The 18,016-nt window shown below is 49.3% G+C and overlaps 1 protein-coding gene across 9 annotated transcripts; it reads left to right on the forward strand.

Moving 5' to 3' along the window:
- The first annotated feature begins 8,588 nt into the window (after positions 1-8,588).
- On the forward strand, positions 8,589-17,815 carry ARPIN (actin related protein 2/3 complex inhibitor). Of its 9 annotated transcripts, none has more exons than XM_086364573.1 (6): positions 8,589-8,868; positions 10,807-10,882; positions 14,270-14,402; positions 15,397-15,603; positions 16,024-16,187; positions 17,024-17,815. In XM_086364573.1, exons 3-6 carry the CDS (start codon positions 14,390-14,392, stop codon positions 17,030-17,032), a joined length of 393 nt encoding a protein of 130 aa, XP_086220699.1. In that variant the 5' UTR covers positions 8,589-8,868; positions 10,807-10,882; positions 14,270-14,389; the 3' UTR covers positions 17,033-17,815. The 9 variants fall into 9 exon arrangements, 7 of the variants coding, with proteins under 7 accessions (XP_086220699.1, XP_086220697.1, XP_086220698.1 ...); XM_086364571.1 differs by lacking the exon at positions 17,024-17,815 and adding an exon at positions 16,305-16,864 and having other exon boundaries at positions 8,596-8,868; XR_015150066.1 differs by lacking the exon at positions 8,589-8,868 and adding an exon at positions 9,311-9,525 and having other exon boundaries at positions 14,270-14,371; positions 16,305-17,815.
- The last annotated feature ends 201 nt before the right edge of the window (positions 17,816-18,016 follow it).

An 18,016-nucleotide genomic window follows, 5' to 3' on the forward strand; every position in this document is an offset into this window, starting at 1 on the left:
TAACGATAAATTGATAACATGTTTGCATGTCATTAAATATTTTAAGAGTATTTTAAATATAGTCATAAAATTCCATTGTATGGATATACCATAGTTTAGTTAAATAAATGAATATTGTTAGAATTTAAATTGCTCCTAAAATTTCCCTATTAGTAAATGCTAGATTTAACATCCTGGTGGTTAATCTTTGTACCTATTTTTTCTTTTTTTTTTTTTTCTTTTTGGCCATGCCAACAGGCTTGGGGCATTTTAGTTCCCCAGCCAGGGATTGAACCCAGGCCACTGCAGTGAAGGTGCTGAGTCCTAACCACTGAACTGACAGGGAATTCTCTTTGTACCTGTTCTTAACTCTTTCTTCTGGGGAAATTCATAGTCATTAAATAGCTGAGGCAAAGATACAGGAAAAAGTTTAAGGAGTTTGATATCAGAAAAAGTTCCATGATCCTTCAGAAAGGTTTACCAAGACTCATTCCCACCAATAAAATAAACAAACAGTACACAAGTCCATTTTCTCATATCCTCATCGACTCGGAGCTTTTCGAGTTTTTAAATCCTTTCTAAAAAGTCTTATTTCTGTGAAGTTTTAATTTGCAATTCCCCGATTACAACTGACATTGAATATTAAGATGTTTCCATAACTTAAAAAATTAAGTAGTTTTTAATTGAAAAAGTAATTCATGTACATGGTAAAAATATAGAACAGCATAAAAAGATACGCTGTGAAACCTGTCTCCTTCCCACCTTGGACCGCAGTCCCCTCCCTGAGCAGCCACCATGACCAGTTTCCTGTTTCTCCTTCCCAAAATATAATGTACATAAGCAAGCACACAAGTAAGAAGAAATGCATTTACGTACAACCATATTATCCTTTTTAAAAGCCAATGAGAGGGACTTCCCTGGTGGTCCAGTGGCTAAGATTCTGTGCTCTTAATGCAGGAGGCCTGCGTTCGATCCCTGGTTGGGGAACTAGATATCACAACTGAAAGAGGCCAAGAGGCCCTTTCAACTATGCTTCATCACAGTCTGAACAGGGAGAGAAAGGAGGAAGAATTTGTCTGCCAGCTGCTGTCCCCCACTGGTCAAAGATTCTCTCTCACAGTGTTATACAAGCCCTGGTGCCCAGAGGGCCCTGGTGCCTCGTGCTTCAGCCTCAATAAGGACGCCCCAGGATAAGAGTGGGCACAAGTGACGCAGGAGCATCTGAGGCACTGTTGGGCTGTACCCACATGAAGTGAGTTGAAGCACTGGTGGTTTGTTGCTATAGCAACAGCTGGAACGGAACAAGACGCCAAAGCCCCCAGAGACAGGTGGGGCTGAAGGTCCGACCCTAGCACGGACACTCAGATCTGCTTGGGCTGCCCCTCACCCACCTGACTGCCATACTGCTATGGGGTATCCATTTTTGTTTTTCTTTTAGCCAAACCATGTGGCATGTGGGATCTTAGTTTCCCGACCAGGGATCGAACCCATGCTCCCTGCAGTGGAACTGCCCAGGAAAGTCCCAGACATGAGAAAAGATTCCTTAGTCTCAGAATTGCCTTCAAGATGGTGGCCAGCCACACTTCCCTGAAAAGACTTTTACTTGGGAGTCTAGTTTCCTGGTGGTGCCCATGTGTCTACTCCCACAACCCCACGGGGCCTCTGAAAGGTAACGACTGGTGGCCGTGTTCTTCCTCAGTGTCCTTGAGCCTTCCTGGGCCTAGTCAGATAGTGGGTTCTCAGTCTTACATAGTAAATTCCTTCTTACATTCTCCTCTCCCTGAGCTTTGCAATCACCTTGTCAAGACTGTCAAGGAGGTTCTGGCATCTCCACCTCATCGTCATGTACAAGTTTTGTAGCCATCTTCACATACAGTTAAGACCAGCTCCAGGGCTTCCCTGGTGGCTCAGTGGTAAAGAATCCGTCTGCCAATGCAGGAGATATGAGTTCAATCTCTGGGTTGGGAAGATCCCACGTGCCAGGGAGCAACTGTGCTGTAGAGCCCACATGCCCAACTACTGAAGCGCGAGCCCATGCTGCACAACAAGAGAAGCCACCACAGTGAGAGGCCCACACGCCGCAACTAGAGAAGAGCCCCTGCTCGCCACAACTAGAGAAGAGCCCACACAGCAACCAAGTCCTGGTACAGTCAAAAACAAACAAATAAATTATTAAAAAAAAAAAAAAAAGACCAACTCCAGGCATCTTCACTATAATGTTGAAGGCCATCTCGCAGGCAAATACCAGCTGGCAATACATTCTCTCAGGACTTCCCTGGTAGCCTAGTGGTTAGGACTCCACAGTTCCAGTGCAAGGGGGCATGGATTTGGTTCCTGGGAACTAAGATCCTGCATGCTGCATGGCGCAGCCAAAAGTGCCTACGTTCTCTCCAACCCAGCCGAATATTTTACTCCCCTGGTCGATCACCTCGGATCCACTGCCACATGGCTTCCCTCTGTTCCAGATGGCCTGCGTGGACCAGGTCCTGTGATTCCTCGGGTGAGTCAGCTGAGTCTCTAGGAGGAGGGACTGTGTAAACTCCTGCTCAAGTTGTGGCGAGTCCTGATTTTCATTATGGTCCTGGAGACAGTGAGCGGTGATGGAGGCAGATCGTAAGAAAAGCAAATGACATCTTGAGAGGCATCTGCTTCCAGTGACGTCTGCACACTGTCTCCAGATTCCAGTGACAGGGGGCTGCTTCTGCTGGTCATGAACACTCCTGGGAATCTGTGGGATTAAGGTTTCTGTTCTCATCCACACAACACCCCCATCCCAGAGTCCCATGCTTTTCCGAGCGGAGCCTGGTTTTGACAGGAGATTTGTCAAAGCTACCCATTCAGTCTCCTTTGGCAGCACGGGAACCCTTACAATCAGCTGCTGAGCCTGACATTTAGCAGTTGGCCCTGAAGCTGCAGGAGATGAAAGTCTCCTTAAAAACTGCCATAAAGCTCTAGTGGCTTTTACACAATCTTAAGTTGGCTGTGAGCTACTCGAAGCCTATCATTTTCTTTTTTTTTGCAAGGTTTCTTTTTTGCAAGGCTCTTACTAAAAGCCAGCCTATTCTACATTTCTTATAATTATCATTGCCAACATACAATCAAATACTGTGTTCTCCTCTCCAGCTCAATCTCACCTTCCACTTGCACCTCACCCCCAATTAACCCCAGATGAAAACCTTAGTCATTCTGATACCACGTCATGCCAAGGGTTATTACCACCACCCACTTACCGTGATCAATATTGTCCCTACTGCAGTCAAAACAATAGGAACTCCAGTGTCACAATCCTATCCTTTTGTGGGATCTTAGTTCCCTAACCAGGAACCGAAGCCTCATTGGCAGCACGGAGCCTTAACCACGGACAACCAGGGAAGTCCCCACAGTCCTATCCTGAAAGTCTGCTTTTCAGGATCACCCTTGGGACCAACTGTCTCTGGGGGCCAGTGGCGCAGTGTGGCCTTGAGATGACGTATGGGGCATCGTTTCCGCGTGGAGTCAGTTGGAGCCCAGGTGGAGCTGGGTCACTACGGAGGGGCTAGGACAGGACAGGTCAAAGACACTGGAGGCTGAGAGGCTCGGATATGGCATTGAGAGATGTCTGCTACAAAGGCTCAGCATAGATTTTCTTTCCAAACTAGGTTTACCCCATTTGCATGTATTGATTCGATGTGATGGATAGGTTTAGTTCTCATTCTGGCATTCTGTTTGACGTTACGCTTTCCTCTCTTGAGTGCTCCCTTTGTTTTGCATCTTTTGCTCTGTGCTGGTGTGTATGTGTGTTTTCTTCAGGCTATTTTGCTGCATTGGTGGTAATTTAGCACACTATTTCTTCTGGAACCCTCAGACTTTGTCAGGGCAAGATGTGTCAGATATGCTAAAATGTGATCTGAGGCATAAAAGCCAAGAATCCACACACCCTCCGCCTCCTGCTTTGTTTTACTGTTACATATTTGTGCCCAGTGGAAATCTTGATAAATTCCATTTTTGCTTTCCACCAAAGGATGAAAAGAAATTTGGTGTGTTTATGATTACATGCACAGCTTTAGTGAGAACACTCCCGAAAGTGCTTCCATTTTGAGTAGGGTTTTTTATTGTTGTTACTGCTGCTGTTGTTTTTTTTTTTTTTCCCTTTTTTTTCCCCTGGCCACCCTGCACAACTTGTGGGAATCTTAGTTCCTCGACCAGGAACTGAATTAAACCCACCAGGCCCGAGGCAGAGAGCGCATGGAATCCTAACCACTGGACCACCAGGGAATTCCCTTGATTAGGGTAAATGAGAACCAAATCCTTTGCTTACAATTTTACCTGCCAAGTGGAAGAATTCTCTTGCAGCCGCTTTTGGCTCCTCAGTTTCACACTTTGTTCCCTCGACACTCCCCACAGTCGGAGCATGTTTTCCTGTAATGGGACCCCTTGACCTTCTCCCCTGTGTTACCCACTTTGTGCCCTACGCCAGATGCATCATGGCGCCAGAGGGTGGCAGGGCACTCCTACACCAGGACAGCTGTCAAAAACTGAATTATAGGTGGGAAGGACTACAGACCACATAAATTTATTCTACAAAAACCAAACTAGATGTATCCCATGTCAGCTTTCACTCCATTATCTGACATAAGGCAAATAAAAATTTGGGCAAAAGGAGGTAGTGTTCTTAACTGACTACACCAAAATTGCCTTCTTGCCTATGAAAATTTTACAAAAGCAGATACCCACGTGAACACCTTGTTGCTGCTGCTGCTGCTGCTAAGTTGCTTCAGTCATGTCCGATTCTGTGCGACCCCATAGACGGCAGCCCACCAGGCTCCCCCATCCTTGGGATTCTCCAGGCAAGAGCACTGGAGTGGGTTGTCATTTCCTTCTCCAATGCATGAAAGTGAAAAGCGAAAGGGAAGTCGCTCAGTCGTGTCTGACTCTTTGCGACCCCATGGACTGCAGCACACCAGGCTCCTCCGTCCATGGGATTTTCCAGGCAAGAGTGCTGGAGTGGGGTGCCATTGCCTTCTCCAGAACACCTTGTTAGGGAACTTCAAACCCTCCTTAAAAGAGACCATGGAACTGAGGAAGCTTAAACGATCTCCATGTTGTACCTTGTGTGTGCTCAGTTGTGTCTGACTGTGTTCGACCCCATGGACTGTACTACCAGGTACAGAATTATCCATGCAAAGATACTGGAGTGGGTTGCCATTTCCTCCTCCAGGGGATCTTTCCAGGGATTGAACATGAGTCTCCTGAATCAGCAGGTACATTCTTTACCACTGAGCCACCTTGGAATCTTTATGCTGTACCTCATGGTTTATAATTTAATATAGAGTCATTGATAACCCACAAATAGTTGTAAGAAAGTCCAATGAAGCTCTGCTGTTTTTTTTCCCCCATGATGATTGATGCTTTTTTAGGAAATGAATATCAGAATTAAAAAAAAAATTTTTTTTCTTGTTCTTTTTGGTTCCCTGTCTTGCTGGTGCCTGGTCAGCTGACTGTGCTGATGAAGTCACAGAGCTCAATAAGCAGATTACCCTTCCTAAGAAAGGATTTCCAGCCGTGCAGTCTAATAGGACTTTCTGCAATGAGGGAAAGGTTCTTATCAGAACTGTCCTACATGGTAGTCACTGATCACATGTTGCTAGCTTTTAAGCCCTTGAAATGTGGCTAGTGAGACTGAAAAATTGAACTTTACATTTTATTTAGGTTTAATTAACTAAAAAATCCAGATGTTCAAGCTGGATTTAGAAAAGGCAGAGGAACCAGAGATCAAATTATCAACATCTGTTGGAACACAGAAAAACCAAGAGAATTCCAGAAAAACATCTACTTCTGCTTTATTGACTACGCCAAAGCCTTTGACTGTGTAGATCACAACAAACTGTGGAAAATTCTTAAAGAGATAGGAATACAAGACCACCTTATCTGCCTCTTCAGAAATCTGTATGCAGATCAAGAAGCAACAGTTAGAACTGGACATGGAACAACAGACTGGTTCCAAATTGGGAAAGGAGTGTGTCAAGGCTGTATGTTGTCACCTTGCTTATTTAACTTATATGCAGAGTACAGCATGCAAAATGCTGGACTGGATGAAGCACAAGCTGGAATCAAGATTGCTAGGAGAAATATTAATAACCTCAGATATGCAGATGATACCACTGTTATGGCAGAAAGTGAAGAGGAACTAAAGAGCCTCTTGATGAAAGTGAAAGAGGAGAGTGAAAAAGCTGGTTTAAAACTCAACATTCAAAAAACTAAGATCATGGCATCCGGCCCCATCACTTCATGGCAATAAGATTGGGAAACAATGGAAACAGTGAGAGGCTTTATTTTCTTGGACTCCAAAATCATTGCAGATGGTGACTGCAGCCATGAAATTAAAAGATGCTTACTCCTTGGAAGAAAAGCTATGACCAACCTTGACAGCATATTAAAAAGCAGAGACATTACTTTGCCAACAAAGGTTCGTCTAGTCAAGGCTATGGTTTTTCCTGTGGTCATGTATGGATGTGAGAGTTGGACTGTGAAGAAGGCTGAGCACCGAAGAATTGATGCTTTTGAACTGTGGTGTTGGAGAAGACTCTTGAGAGTCCCTTGGACTTCAAGGAGATCCAACTAGTCCATCCTAAAGGAAATCAGTCCTGAATATCCATTGGAAGGACGGATGTTGAAGCTGAAACTCCAATAATTTGGCCACCTGATGCGAAGAGCTGACTCATTTGAAAAGACCCTGATGGTGGGAAAGATTGAGAACAGGAGGAGAAGGGGACAACAGAGGATGAGATGGTTGGATGGCATCACCGATTCGATGGACATGAGTTTGAGCAGGCTCCGGGAGTTGGTGACAGTCAGGGAAGCCTGGTGTGCTGCAGTCAATGAGGTTGCAAAGAGTCAGACACGACTGAGCGACTCAACTGAACTAAAATTTAAATTTAAATAGCCACATATAGCTAATGGTTGCCATAAAAGGCAGTAAAGATTTGGAGCCATTTAAGGAAAAAGATGATACAAAAAGGGGAAGGAGGTGGTGGGGGCGGTATCCTGGCCATGGGGCTGTGACCAACCTGAGAGTATTTTGGTTGGTTGGTTTTTTAAATCATTTTATTCAGGTTTGTTTGTTTGTTGCCCCTTGGTGCAGCATGTGGTATCTTAATTCCCTGATCAGGGATCAAACCTGAGTCCCTTGCATTGGAAGCACAGGGTCCTAACCACTGGACCACCAGAAGTCCCCAGGTATGGATGACATACAAAAAGCTGTACATATTTAAGGTATACACTTCATGAGTTTGGAGATAAGTACACACTCATGAAACCATCACTACAAGCTATGCTGTAAACATATTGTCATCTGCAAGTTTCCTCAAGTCTTATTATTATTTTGTAGTGTGTGTGTGTTTGTGTGTGTGTGTGTGGAAGAACACTCAACGTGAGATCTACCCTCCGTTAATGTTTAAGTATATAATACAATATTGTTAACTACAGGCACTCTGTAGTTATAGATCTCCAGGTATCATTCACCTTGTACACCTAAAACACTGTGCCCTTTGACTACTACCTGCCTGTTTCTCCCTCCCCCTTTCAGCCCCTGACAGCCTCTCCACTCGCTGCTTCTATGCATCTGATTATCTTAGATTCCTCATGTAAATGAGATCACGCACTACTTGTCTTTTTGTGCCTGGCTTCTTTCATTTCCAGGTTCATCATGTTGCTGCAAATGGCAGGCTTTCCTTCTTTTTTTCAACCCAAATAATATTCCATAGTATGCATATACCACATTTTCCTTTTCCATTCATCCACTGATGGACATTTAGATTGCTTCTACTTTTTGGCTGTTGTGAAAGAAACACGGGAGTGTGGACATTCCTTTAATGTCTTGATTTCAGTTTCCTTGTGCATGTACCCAGAAGTGAGATTGCTGGATCACTTGGTGGTTTTCTTTTTAATTTCATGAGAAACTTCCATAATGTCTTCCATAGTGGCTGTACCAATTTACATTCCCATCAATGCCATACAAGGGTTCCCTTTTCTTCATATCCTTGCTAACACTTATCTTTTGTTTTTTTGATAATAGCCATTCTAACAGGTGTGAGGTAATACCTCATTGTGGTTTTGGTTTGCATTTCTCTGATCATTAGTGATACTGAACCGCTTTTCATACATCTTTTGTCCATCTGTATGTCTTCTTTGGAGAAATATCTATTTAGTTCATTGGCCTATTTTAAAAAATCATTTCCCCCACCTTTTCTATTGAGTTATGCGAGTTCCTTACATCAGCCTGGGGAGTTTTTGTTTTTTTTGGTTTGAAAACTGATTTTATTTACCAGCAATGTGATTTTGGTTTAGTGACAAATTTTATTTTTAAAAAAAATTTTTATTGGAGTATAGTTGATTTACAATGTTGTGTTCGTTTCAAGTGTACAGCAAAGTGAATCATTTCACAAATACACATATACCCACTCTTTTTTAGATTCTTTTTCCATATAGGTCATCACAGAGTGTTGCCTAGAGTTCCCTCTGCTATACAGTAGGTCCTTGGTAGTTACCTATTTTATACACAGCAGCGCACAGCGCGCGCATGCTTAGTTGCTCAGTAGTGTCCGACACTTTGCGACCCCACACTTTGCGACCCCGTGCACTGCAGGACCCGCTAGGCTCCTCAGTCCAAGGAATTCTCCAGGCCAGAATACTGAAGTGTGTTGCCATTTCCTTCTCCAGGGGAACTTCCCAACCCAGGGATCGAATCTGCGTGTCCCGGGTTCTTTACCGGCAGGGTTCTTTACCACTGAGCCTCCAGGGAAGCCATTAAACCCGTACAACCTCTCTGATTCGGACCCCGTTTTACAGAGTAAGAAGCTCAGAGAGGTTGAGGCACTTGCCCAAGCTCACACAGCGCGGATTCCAGCCTTGGTAGGTCAGTTGATCCGACACCCAAGCCCAGGCTCCTTCGTGACAGATCCCAAGAACCCCTCCCTCGGCCACTGTGAGGCCTCACCCGGGCAAAATGGGCAGCTCGGCACTTACACCACCCAGCCGCCTCTGGGGCCGTTTCCTTTTTCCTATTCTTGCTCTCTGGAAACGCATCCTATCGGAGCTGATCCTATGGGTTCTCTGAGCCTCGATTTCCCCTTTGTGGGTGTAGGGAGTAGGGGTCTCCCACTAGTAACAAGGACGAGGGAGAGAAAAGAGAAGAGAGTGGCTCTCTCCCTCATCCCACCCCCACCTCCGGGCTAAGACCCCAGCCCGGTCCTCCCGGAAGCCCACTTCCCACCAAGCAAGGTCCTGCGGCAGGAATGGGGCTCGGCCCCTTTAAATCCCGCGCGGGAACGCCCGGGGCCGGGCCGCGCAGCCCGTGATCGGCCGTCGGGAATTGCCGGCCTCCGCGCGTCCTCCGGAAGCTTCCCCTCGCGCTGCCCCCAGCCCCGCGTGCCCACTCGGTTCGCCATCCCTCGAGGGCGCCGCGGCCGTGGGGAGGATGAGCCGCATCTATCAGGACAGCGCCCTCCGCAACAAGGCGGTGCGGAGCGCGCGGCTGCCGGGGGCCTGGGACCCTGCCGCTCACCAGCGGTAGGCTCCGCCCGCGTCTCTCCACCGCCTCCCGGCCCGGCCTCTGTCGGCTGGCGAGCATCTGCTTTGAATCCAGGCTCCCTGATTGCGCGCGGGGGTTGGGGTGGGGATGGCGCCACCGGGATGGTGTGCGGGTGGGAGGAAAGGCGGGGCTCGCCGAAGACCTCCGGGGCCTCGGGATCGTCTCTCACAGTGCTCCCCTCGGATCGCACCCCAGAGACACCGATCCGCGTGAAGCTCACGGACGGTCGGTCTCAACTCCTAAACGGGTCTCAAAAGGCGGTGCTTACTCACCTCCACCTTTGTCTTTACCCCGCCCCGGTGACTCCACGCACCGCCACTTGCCCTTGCCTTGTCTTCAGGCCTTTGCACAGCTCCAGAAGGACAGTGTCCTGCAGGGACGGGGACAGCGGGTGGGAGTTGGCCTGGAAGGGTTGGGGGAGCGCAAGGCCTGCCCGGAGGCCTGTTGGGTCGGGAGGGCCCAGCCCTGCCATTATGGACCCGGAGGTTATGAGAACGAATGGACCATTCCATTTGCAATGACAAAACCTAAAGAGTTTGAGCAAACTCCAGGAGATGGTGAAGGACAGGGAAGCCTGGCGCGCTGTAGTCCATGGGGTCGCCAAAGGTCGGACACGACTTTAACCACTGAACAACCAACCACCACCACCAAAGACTGAAGGGCTTAAGGGGGGTGGGTAGGGACAGGTAAGGTCCAGGGAGGTTTCATTTCATTCCCAGCCTTTCAGTTGCCCCCACCCCTCTTCCATTTCCATGGTTCCGAAGGCGGTAGTCCCTAGGTTCTGCTTTTATGAAAACTGGAATTGGGAAGAGAGGGTCCAGTTCCTCTCAGTGAGGGACCCTGTGACCTTGGGCTTCTCAGGAAACTTCTGAGTCTGGGTTTCTCCATTCTAAAAATGGATAAGAATGAGAACAGAAATAGGAAAGTGCTTTAAAACAGGTGAAAAGGGAAGATACTTTATAGCAGCTTAGACCTTAGAACCCCACCCCCAAATTTGGTTACCTAAAAAAGTAAAGTTCTTTATATTTTGTAAATGCTTAATAGTTTACAAAGCACCTTCGCAGTTTACAAGACACCTTCACGTAGGTAGTCGGATGTCACCCTCAAAGAAGCAAGTGAGGTGGTTGTTACTCGCATTTGGCGGATGTGAAGACTGAGGTTCTGGTTACAGTAACGCCCTGCAGGTGGGGCCATTGCACTTGTGGTTCTTTGCTGAGGACGACAGAACCAGTGAAGCCCTCATTCTCTCTCTTCCTCAGAGGAGATGGCGTCCTGCTGGAGGGAGAATTACTGGATGTATCCCGGCACAGCATCTTGGATGCCCACGGCAGGAAGGTGAGGATGTTTCCCAGGGGGCGCCCTCAGGGCACTGGCTTCAGGGTTCCCACCCACCAGGGTATCTCTCTCTGCTTGACTCTGCCAGTGCCAAGACTTGGGGTCCAGCTCTTTCCTTGTGAGGCTCACAGGGCAGGTAGAGGGTTGGCTGGGAGATTGGCAACCAAAAGGGGCCACGGATGGAAGGGATCAGTAGGGCTGTACTGGGTGGCAGACAGACCAGGGTTGGGGGTGGGGGGTGGGGACTGGGGTCTTGATGAGAAGACAGACCAGGCCCTAAACCAAGGGGTGTGTTTGGGGCCAGGACTGGGAGGGCTGAGAGCAGGATGGGGTGAGGTCAGTGGTTCAGGACTCAAGCTGGGGGTCCTGAGTGGGCTGGAAGGCCCTCTGAAGAGGTCCTGTCTCCCGATGGAATAGAACTAGAATGCGGGGAACTTCTCTGGGTAGGCAGGATGAGTGGCTCTGGGCTGAGGGCCTGGCCCCTATCCTCTGGTCTGGTGGTTCCCATTGCTTCCAGACCTTGATGAACAAGGTCAGAGCAAAGTTACCTGCCTATACGGGTGCGAGGTGAACCGTGACCTTCCCCTTTGGGGTACCAGCTGTGTGGCTGGGAAATCATGTGTACCTTGAGTTGTTTAGAGTTGAATTACTTTAGATGTACTGTTGGAGTCTGCTTTCAGAAGGAGCCCTGAAGCAACTCCATTTGCAGAATGGTGAATATCTTAGCAGGGCTTTCGCATCTTTTTTTTTGTCCACATATAGCTCGTTTTGCAGGGATCTTAGTTCCCTGACCAGGGATCAAACCCGGGTTCCCTGCAGTGGAAGTACGGAGTCCTAACCACTGTACCATCAGGGAATTCCCTTGCTCATCTTTTAATATCCCTGTGTGGCTGGGTGTTTTGGAATACTGGATTTTTATAAAGCGGGTCACCAGTGTGGACCTGGACATTCGTGTGTGCATGAGTGTGGAGCCCTGAGGTGGGAGGAGGGTTGCTGTGTTCTGGGCCTTTGTTTCCAGCTTGAATGTGAGGTCTACCTTGCTGATACCACCCGAGGCTTCAGCTCCCACGTCCATGCCCTTCTCTTCTTGTCCTCTCAGCCTCCTAGTGTCACGTCCTTTATCACCCCCTTCTCAGACGTCCATGGACACACCTGGCTGGCATTCACCATCCCCTACTAGCAAGGGTTTCTTTCCTGAGCACGAGTTCTGAAAAGCTTTTTGGAAGAAAAGCTATGACAAACATAGACAGCGTATTAAAAAGCAGAGACATCACTATGCTGAAAAGGTCCACATCATCAAAGCTATGGTTTTTCCAGTAGTCGTGTATGGATGTGAGAGTTGGATTTTTTTTTTTTTTTTTTTGAGAGTTGGATTTTAAAGAAGGCTGAGTGCTGAAGAATTGATGCTTTCAAATTGTGGTGCTGGAGAAGACTCTTGAGAGTTCCCTGGACTGCAAGGAGATCAAACCAGTCAATCCTAAAGGAAATCAACCCTGAATATTCACTGGAAGGACTGATGTTCAAGCTGAAGCTCCATTACTTTGGCTACCTGATGTGAAGAGCCAACTCCCTGGAAAAGACCCTACTCGCTGGAAAAGACCCTGATGCTGGGAAATACTGAGGGCAGGAGTAGAAGGGGGTGACAGGATGAGATGGTTAGATAGTATCACCGACTCAATGGACATGAGTTTGAGCAAACTCTGGGAGATGGTGAATGACAGGGAAGCCTGGTGTGTTGCAGTCCATGGGGTTGCAAAGAGTCAGACACAATTTAGCAACTGAACAAGTTCTGAATCTGTACCCCTCCCCCCTTCCAAATAACCCCAGAGGTACTGACCGACTTATCTCCTTGATCTCTAGAACTGAGCTCAGCAAGTTCCAGAGGCCTGCGGCTACCTGGAGCCAGTTTCTCACCCACACCCCTTGTGAACCGCTTCAGCTTCCAGCTCAGCACTAGTTTCAGGCCAGGAGATGCTTTGCTTCACCCTCCCTTCCTTAGCACACGGGTCAGCAGGGTGAGCACCCCAGCCCGTAACCCCAGCCAGCCTGCCCAGCAGAGCCCAGCAGGACCTGATGTGGGGCTGGACTGCCCCGGCTGTCCTCTGCAGGCAGGGTGTTCTCCAGCCCCTCTCCAAACCTTCCTCCTCCTTGTTCCTAATGACAATCACTATATGCCCCCGACCACCAGCCTGCAAGCCTCCAGTCTCCTCCAGCCCTCCCACAAGTGGGTAATGCTTGGCCCTGCAGGTTTCCTACCTTGACCATGTCACACCTCCCCTTCCATGTCCCCACATAGGCCCTTAGGAACTCAGCCTGTCCTGATTAAACCTTGTGCCCCCTCTCCTGCCTTCTGGCTGCAACCCAGCGCCGGTCCCTGCCCTGCAGCCTGCTGGTCTCCTGAAAGACATCTGTCATAGTCTAGGTGCTGTTCAGAAACCTTTCAGGATTCCCTCTGGTCTGCCATGTAAAACCCAAACTCCAGATGCCAACTCAAGGCCTGTCTTATATCATCCCCCACGTGCTTCCGCAGCTCAGACTCCCCTGAGGCTTCCAAGGCCCCTCCGTTGTTCAGACGTCCACATGGGACCTTGACTTTTGTTTTCTGTGCCTGTCCAGGCCTTTAAAATCCTGCCTATACCCTTACTCGCACAGTTGCAGGTTTCTCCACACTATGAGGACTTGCCTTCCCTCTTTGTCCCAGGTGGTGGTTTCCTGTTCTTCAATCTCTAGTTTTTGTTTTGGATTATAGTGTTTATTTAAAATTTTCTTGATGTATAGTTGATTTACAACGTAGTCGTCTCCTGATTAGGACAGCTGGCAGACAGCATGTGTCGCACACTTCATGTTTACACTGTGGTTGCTCCTTTGTTATCTCTTGAATCCTTACAACATGCCTGAAAGTAGACCTCACGTTGTCTCCAGGCAACAGGGGAAACTGAGGCTAAGCGTCACATGCTGTAAGACCCACATTTGTTGGAAGGGGAAAGTGGCAGCCCTCACTCGGAACTCCATCTCAGTGCCCTTTCTGTGGCATCTCGGCTGCTACTACTCCTGCTTTGTGATATTTGGGGTCCTTGGGTTATGGTTTTCTATTCTTTCTGGCTCTGACCGAGTGGAAGCTGTGGGGTTGGGCTCTGAGCCTGCCCTCTCATGGATGTGTGGCCATGGTTCATCACGTGTGGCACATGCTGTACTCAACATGTGAATGAATGAATGATGATTATTGGGAGTGGGGGCCCTCTGGCCAGCTTGAATATCTTTTGGAGCCAAGGTGGGATTCTAGGGTAGAGAGTGAGGCTGGGGGGCTGCAGCCAGAGCACATGGGGAGTGTGTGCGTTGTGGGGTGAAGGGAATGAACAGCCCCTCACTCTCTCTGCTTGGCCCCAGGAGCGCTACTACGTACTGTATATCCGGCCGAGTCGCATCCATCGCCGTAAGTTCGACCCCAAGGGAAATGAAATTGAGCCCAACTTCAGCGCCACCAGGAAGGTGAACACAGGCTTCCTCATGTCCTCTTACAGTAGGTGCCCTCTGCCCTTCCTGCCCCGGGGCCGTCCTACACTGGCCTTCCTTTGCCTCCAGAGGTCTCTTAGGCGCCACAAAGTGTCTTCTCAGCATGACTGAAGTCCGTGTCTGGTCTGAGGGACATCTGGCTGGGCTCTTCCTGCTCTCCATTCACGCAGAGGGTCCCCAGTGCCCTCCCTCAGTGCTGAGGGCCTGCTGCCTTCCCAGTGCCTCCTGTCTCCTGCAGTCTGGTGGAATCATTCTCCCCACCCCCAAGCTGAGATCAGCAGATTTGGGACTTCCAGGGTGGGCAGTGAGAGGCTGTTGGAACCCTGGCTGAGCCCCTGCGCTCTGCCCAGGCCAGGATAAGCAGGCCAGTAGAGAATCTGAGGACCATCCAAGTTTGCTGCTGGTTCCAGCAGACCCCATCCCAGCCAGGGGAGACCTCTGCCTGGTCCCTGGGAAGGCAGAATTGTGTGAAGGGCTTGAATCCTGCCTCCTCCATGGACTAGCTGTGTAACCTTGGGCAAATCACTTAACCTCTCTAAGCCCTGGCTTTCTCATTTGTAAATAGAGAGTAAGAACACTGACGCCTGCTGAGGGTTTGCTGTGTGCTGGGCCTCATGCTAAGCACTTTATGTACATTAGCTCTTTCTTTTATACCTCATGTCAGTCCCATCAGGTAGGTACCGCGTTTCACCCTATTTATCAGGCACAGAGAGGTTAAGTAACTTGCCTGTGGTCACACAGCATGTAAAGCAGATGTGTACCAGGCAGCCTGGCTCCAGAGCCCTTACCCATAATCCTCTGCATGTGCTCCTTGATGAGCAGGGGCAGGATGGGAGCGCGGGTGTTTGTGAGCAGGTACAACAGTCAACCCTCAGCTGGCTTCTAAAGAGCCCTCCCAGAGTGCTTGCTGTCACACTGGTAATGACCACCTCATGCTGGTAGAAGCCCAGGGGGACAGCTGGCAGAGAGCATTTATCGCACACTTCACGTTTACACTGCAGAGGTGGAAGCCAAGGGTGACTCGGACAGACTGACGCCTGAGGCGCTGAAGGGGCTGGTGAATAAGCCGGAGCTGCTTGCGCTGACAGAGAGCCTCACCCCCGCTGAGACTGTGGCCTTCTGGATGCCTGAGTCAGAGATGGAAGCCATGGAGCTCGAGCTCGGGGCTGGGGTACGGCTGAAAACTCGAGGCGACGGCCCCTTCCTGGGTGAGCAGTGCAGCCCTCGCTGTGGCCTGATGCCCCTGTATGGCCTGTGGGGGGGGCTCCTGGCTTCCTGTCTCAGGGCCCCTCACCCCTCCTGCTTAGGGCTCACGGAGCAGGTCAGGTCTGGCCTCCCTGCAGACATGACCCCTTGAGATTGATTTCTCAGTTCCCTGGACAAGTGGCCTGGAGGCAACAGCCTGGACGTTCTGGATCCTGGGGTGCTGCTCAATCCTCTGGTTCCTGTGGGTGCCCTCTCTTATCTGGGGCCCCCTCCAGGGGCTCCCTGAGCACACTCAGGCCTAGAGGACCCCAGCAGAAGGGCCGGGCTCCACCAGGTTTCCACCACATGTAGAGAGGCCAGACAGTGTGAGGGAATTCTGAGGGAAAGGAAGGGAGTCTGAGGGAATTGTGAACTTCTTTCAGATTCATTAGCCAAACTCGAGGCTGGAACAGTGACCAAGTGTAATTTCGCTGGCGATGGGAAGACGGGAGCATCCTGGACAGACAACATCATGGCCCAGAAGTCTTCGGAGGGGGCTGCAAGCGAGACCCGCGAGCAGGGGGATGGTGCGGCGGACGAGGAGTGGGTAGGTCCAGGGTGTGGGCCTGGCGCTGGTGTGGTTTCTCTCCTGGCGGGAGTTTTGTATGGACTGGTTGCAGTTGGGTGGTAGCAGAAAGAGACAGCAACTTAACTTTACTCCCAGCTTTGGTGGACTTCCTGAGTGTGAGTCTGATGAAAAGTCCCTCAAGACATGAAGGGACCTTTCTTCCTGGTGGGCCTGAACTGTGCCAATCAACACGAGAGCCCCACAGATTTATAAGAGCAAAGGACAGGACAAAGGGAGCGTAGAGGGGAACCAAGGAGACTTAATGCCAGGAAGGCTCCAGACATTTCCACTTCACGTGAATACATTAGCCGTGTTGAGCCGCTGAATGAACATTTCCACCCACTCTGTTCTGGGCTTCCTGCCCAGAGTGGCTGGAAAATGGCTGACTTGGACCTTAATAGCTTTTTTGGCTCAAAGGTCAGCCCCCTAGTTGATCCTCAACCGATTCACAGTTGATTTGGTTTTTTGAGCTGCATTTCACCCGAAGATTTGAATTGGTGTCAAAAGACTCCCAAATTGAACATTTAAAACCAAGTCTCAAAAAAACGGGCTGTCTATCTAGCTGATGAAGTGAAGACATTAGCCAGAGAAAACAGGGGCAGATAGAGGAAATGGATTGTCTTTTGTCTTAATAAAGCGAGTCTTTGACTATAAAACAATGGGAATTGCCAGGCTGGCTCCCTGGGCCAACGCTAATGAGATGAGGCCAAGGCAGGCAACTGAGGGCCCGACCGGTACCACTGGAGCGAACCCTTGTTTGATGACAATAGAAGACGTTTATGAAATACACTCTGTTTATCTCTCTTTACCTCTAGGACGACTGAGGTCAGGGAGAGATGGGGTACCTCCCGGACCCACCGGCACCACTGAGCATTTCTTCCATCAACTTTCACTCTGGAGCTCAAGGGAGCAGGTCCACCAAGCCTTACTTGATTCTTCCTTATGGCCGCCATGGAATATAGTCTTCAAACAAGCTCTGCTAAAATCAAATCTAAGACCCCGATGTTAGCCGTGGGGCGCCAGGCTGTGGCTCGTGGAGGGTCACTCCCTGGCTGTGAGTCTAGCCTTCCCCAGATTTTCATGGTAGCCCTTGCCCTGAGCAGCAGGCTTGTTTGTGAAGGCAGGCAGGGGGGTGAGTCCCCCTAGGGCAGTCAGAAGATCTGGAGTTGCTGCAGAATTGGGGGGAATCCCTCATCTGTACGCAGAGTGGCTCCAAGGAGAAGTTACTGGGGCCTCCTCCTTCTGTCCTTCTATTTCCTGTTTTCCTCCTGCAGCTGCCCTCCTCCCCAGTACTCTGTGTTGGGGGCCTCTGCCCTCTTGCTCAAGCCTGCTCTTCCCTCGTGCCCTTCTCAGCCCCCAGAACTGCCAGTTCTTTTTCTTCCTCTGGTTCTCTGCTACATTGGGGGTTCCTGTCTCCTGACCTCCCTTGGCTGTTTTCCTGGGGATGCTCTTTTTACCGAGGCTGAGCTCGTTCATAGGCACGGCCAGCTCATCTCCTTCTCACTGACTCCCTCTGCCAGGCCGCAGAACACATTTTGGATAACACCTTTCTTTCTTGTTTTGTACCTTGAGAATTTTTTATGAATGAGTAAAATTTCAGGAAAGGATTCCTCTATACTGACTATTTTATTATTAGGTATAAACTGAGCTGCTGCTGCTAAGTCGTTTCAGTCATGTCCGACTTTATGCGACCCCATAGATGGCAGCCCACCAGGCTCCCCAGTCCTTGGGATTCTCCAGGCAAGAACACTAGAGTGGGTTTCCATGTCCTTCTCCAATGCTTGAAAGTGAAGTCGCTCAGTCGTGTC

Source organism: Bos grunniens, chromosome 21 (genome assembly GCF_055505025.1).
Source record: "Bos grunniens cultivar Pamir isolate PY7600 chromosome 21, Bosgru_T2T1.0, whole genome shotgun sequence".
Lineage (NCBI taxonomy): Eukaryota > Metazoa > Chordata > Mammalia > Artiodactyla > Bovidae > Bos > Bos grunniens.

Bases quoted from the DNA above. Each gene is read 5' to 3' on its own strand.
- ARPIN (XM_086364567.1), top strand. From the start codon at position 9,434: ATGAGCCGCATCTATCAGGACAGCGCCCTCCGCAACAAGGCGGTGCGG. The intron at 10,883-14,269 runs GTGAGGATGTTT...GCTTGGCCCCAG, and splicing joins TGGATGCCCACGGCAGGAAG to GAGCGCTACTACGTACTGTA. The intron at 15,604-16,023 runs GTGAGCAGTGCA...AACTTCTTTCAG, and splicing joins AGGCGACGGCCCCTTCCTGG to ATTCATTAGCCAAACTCGAG.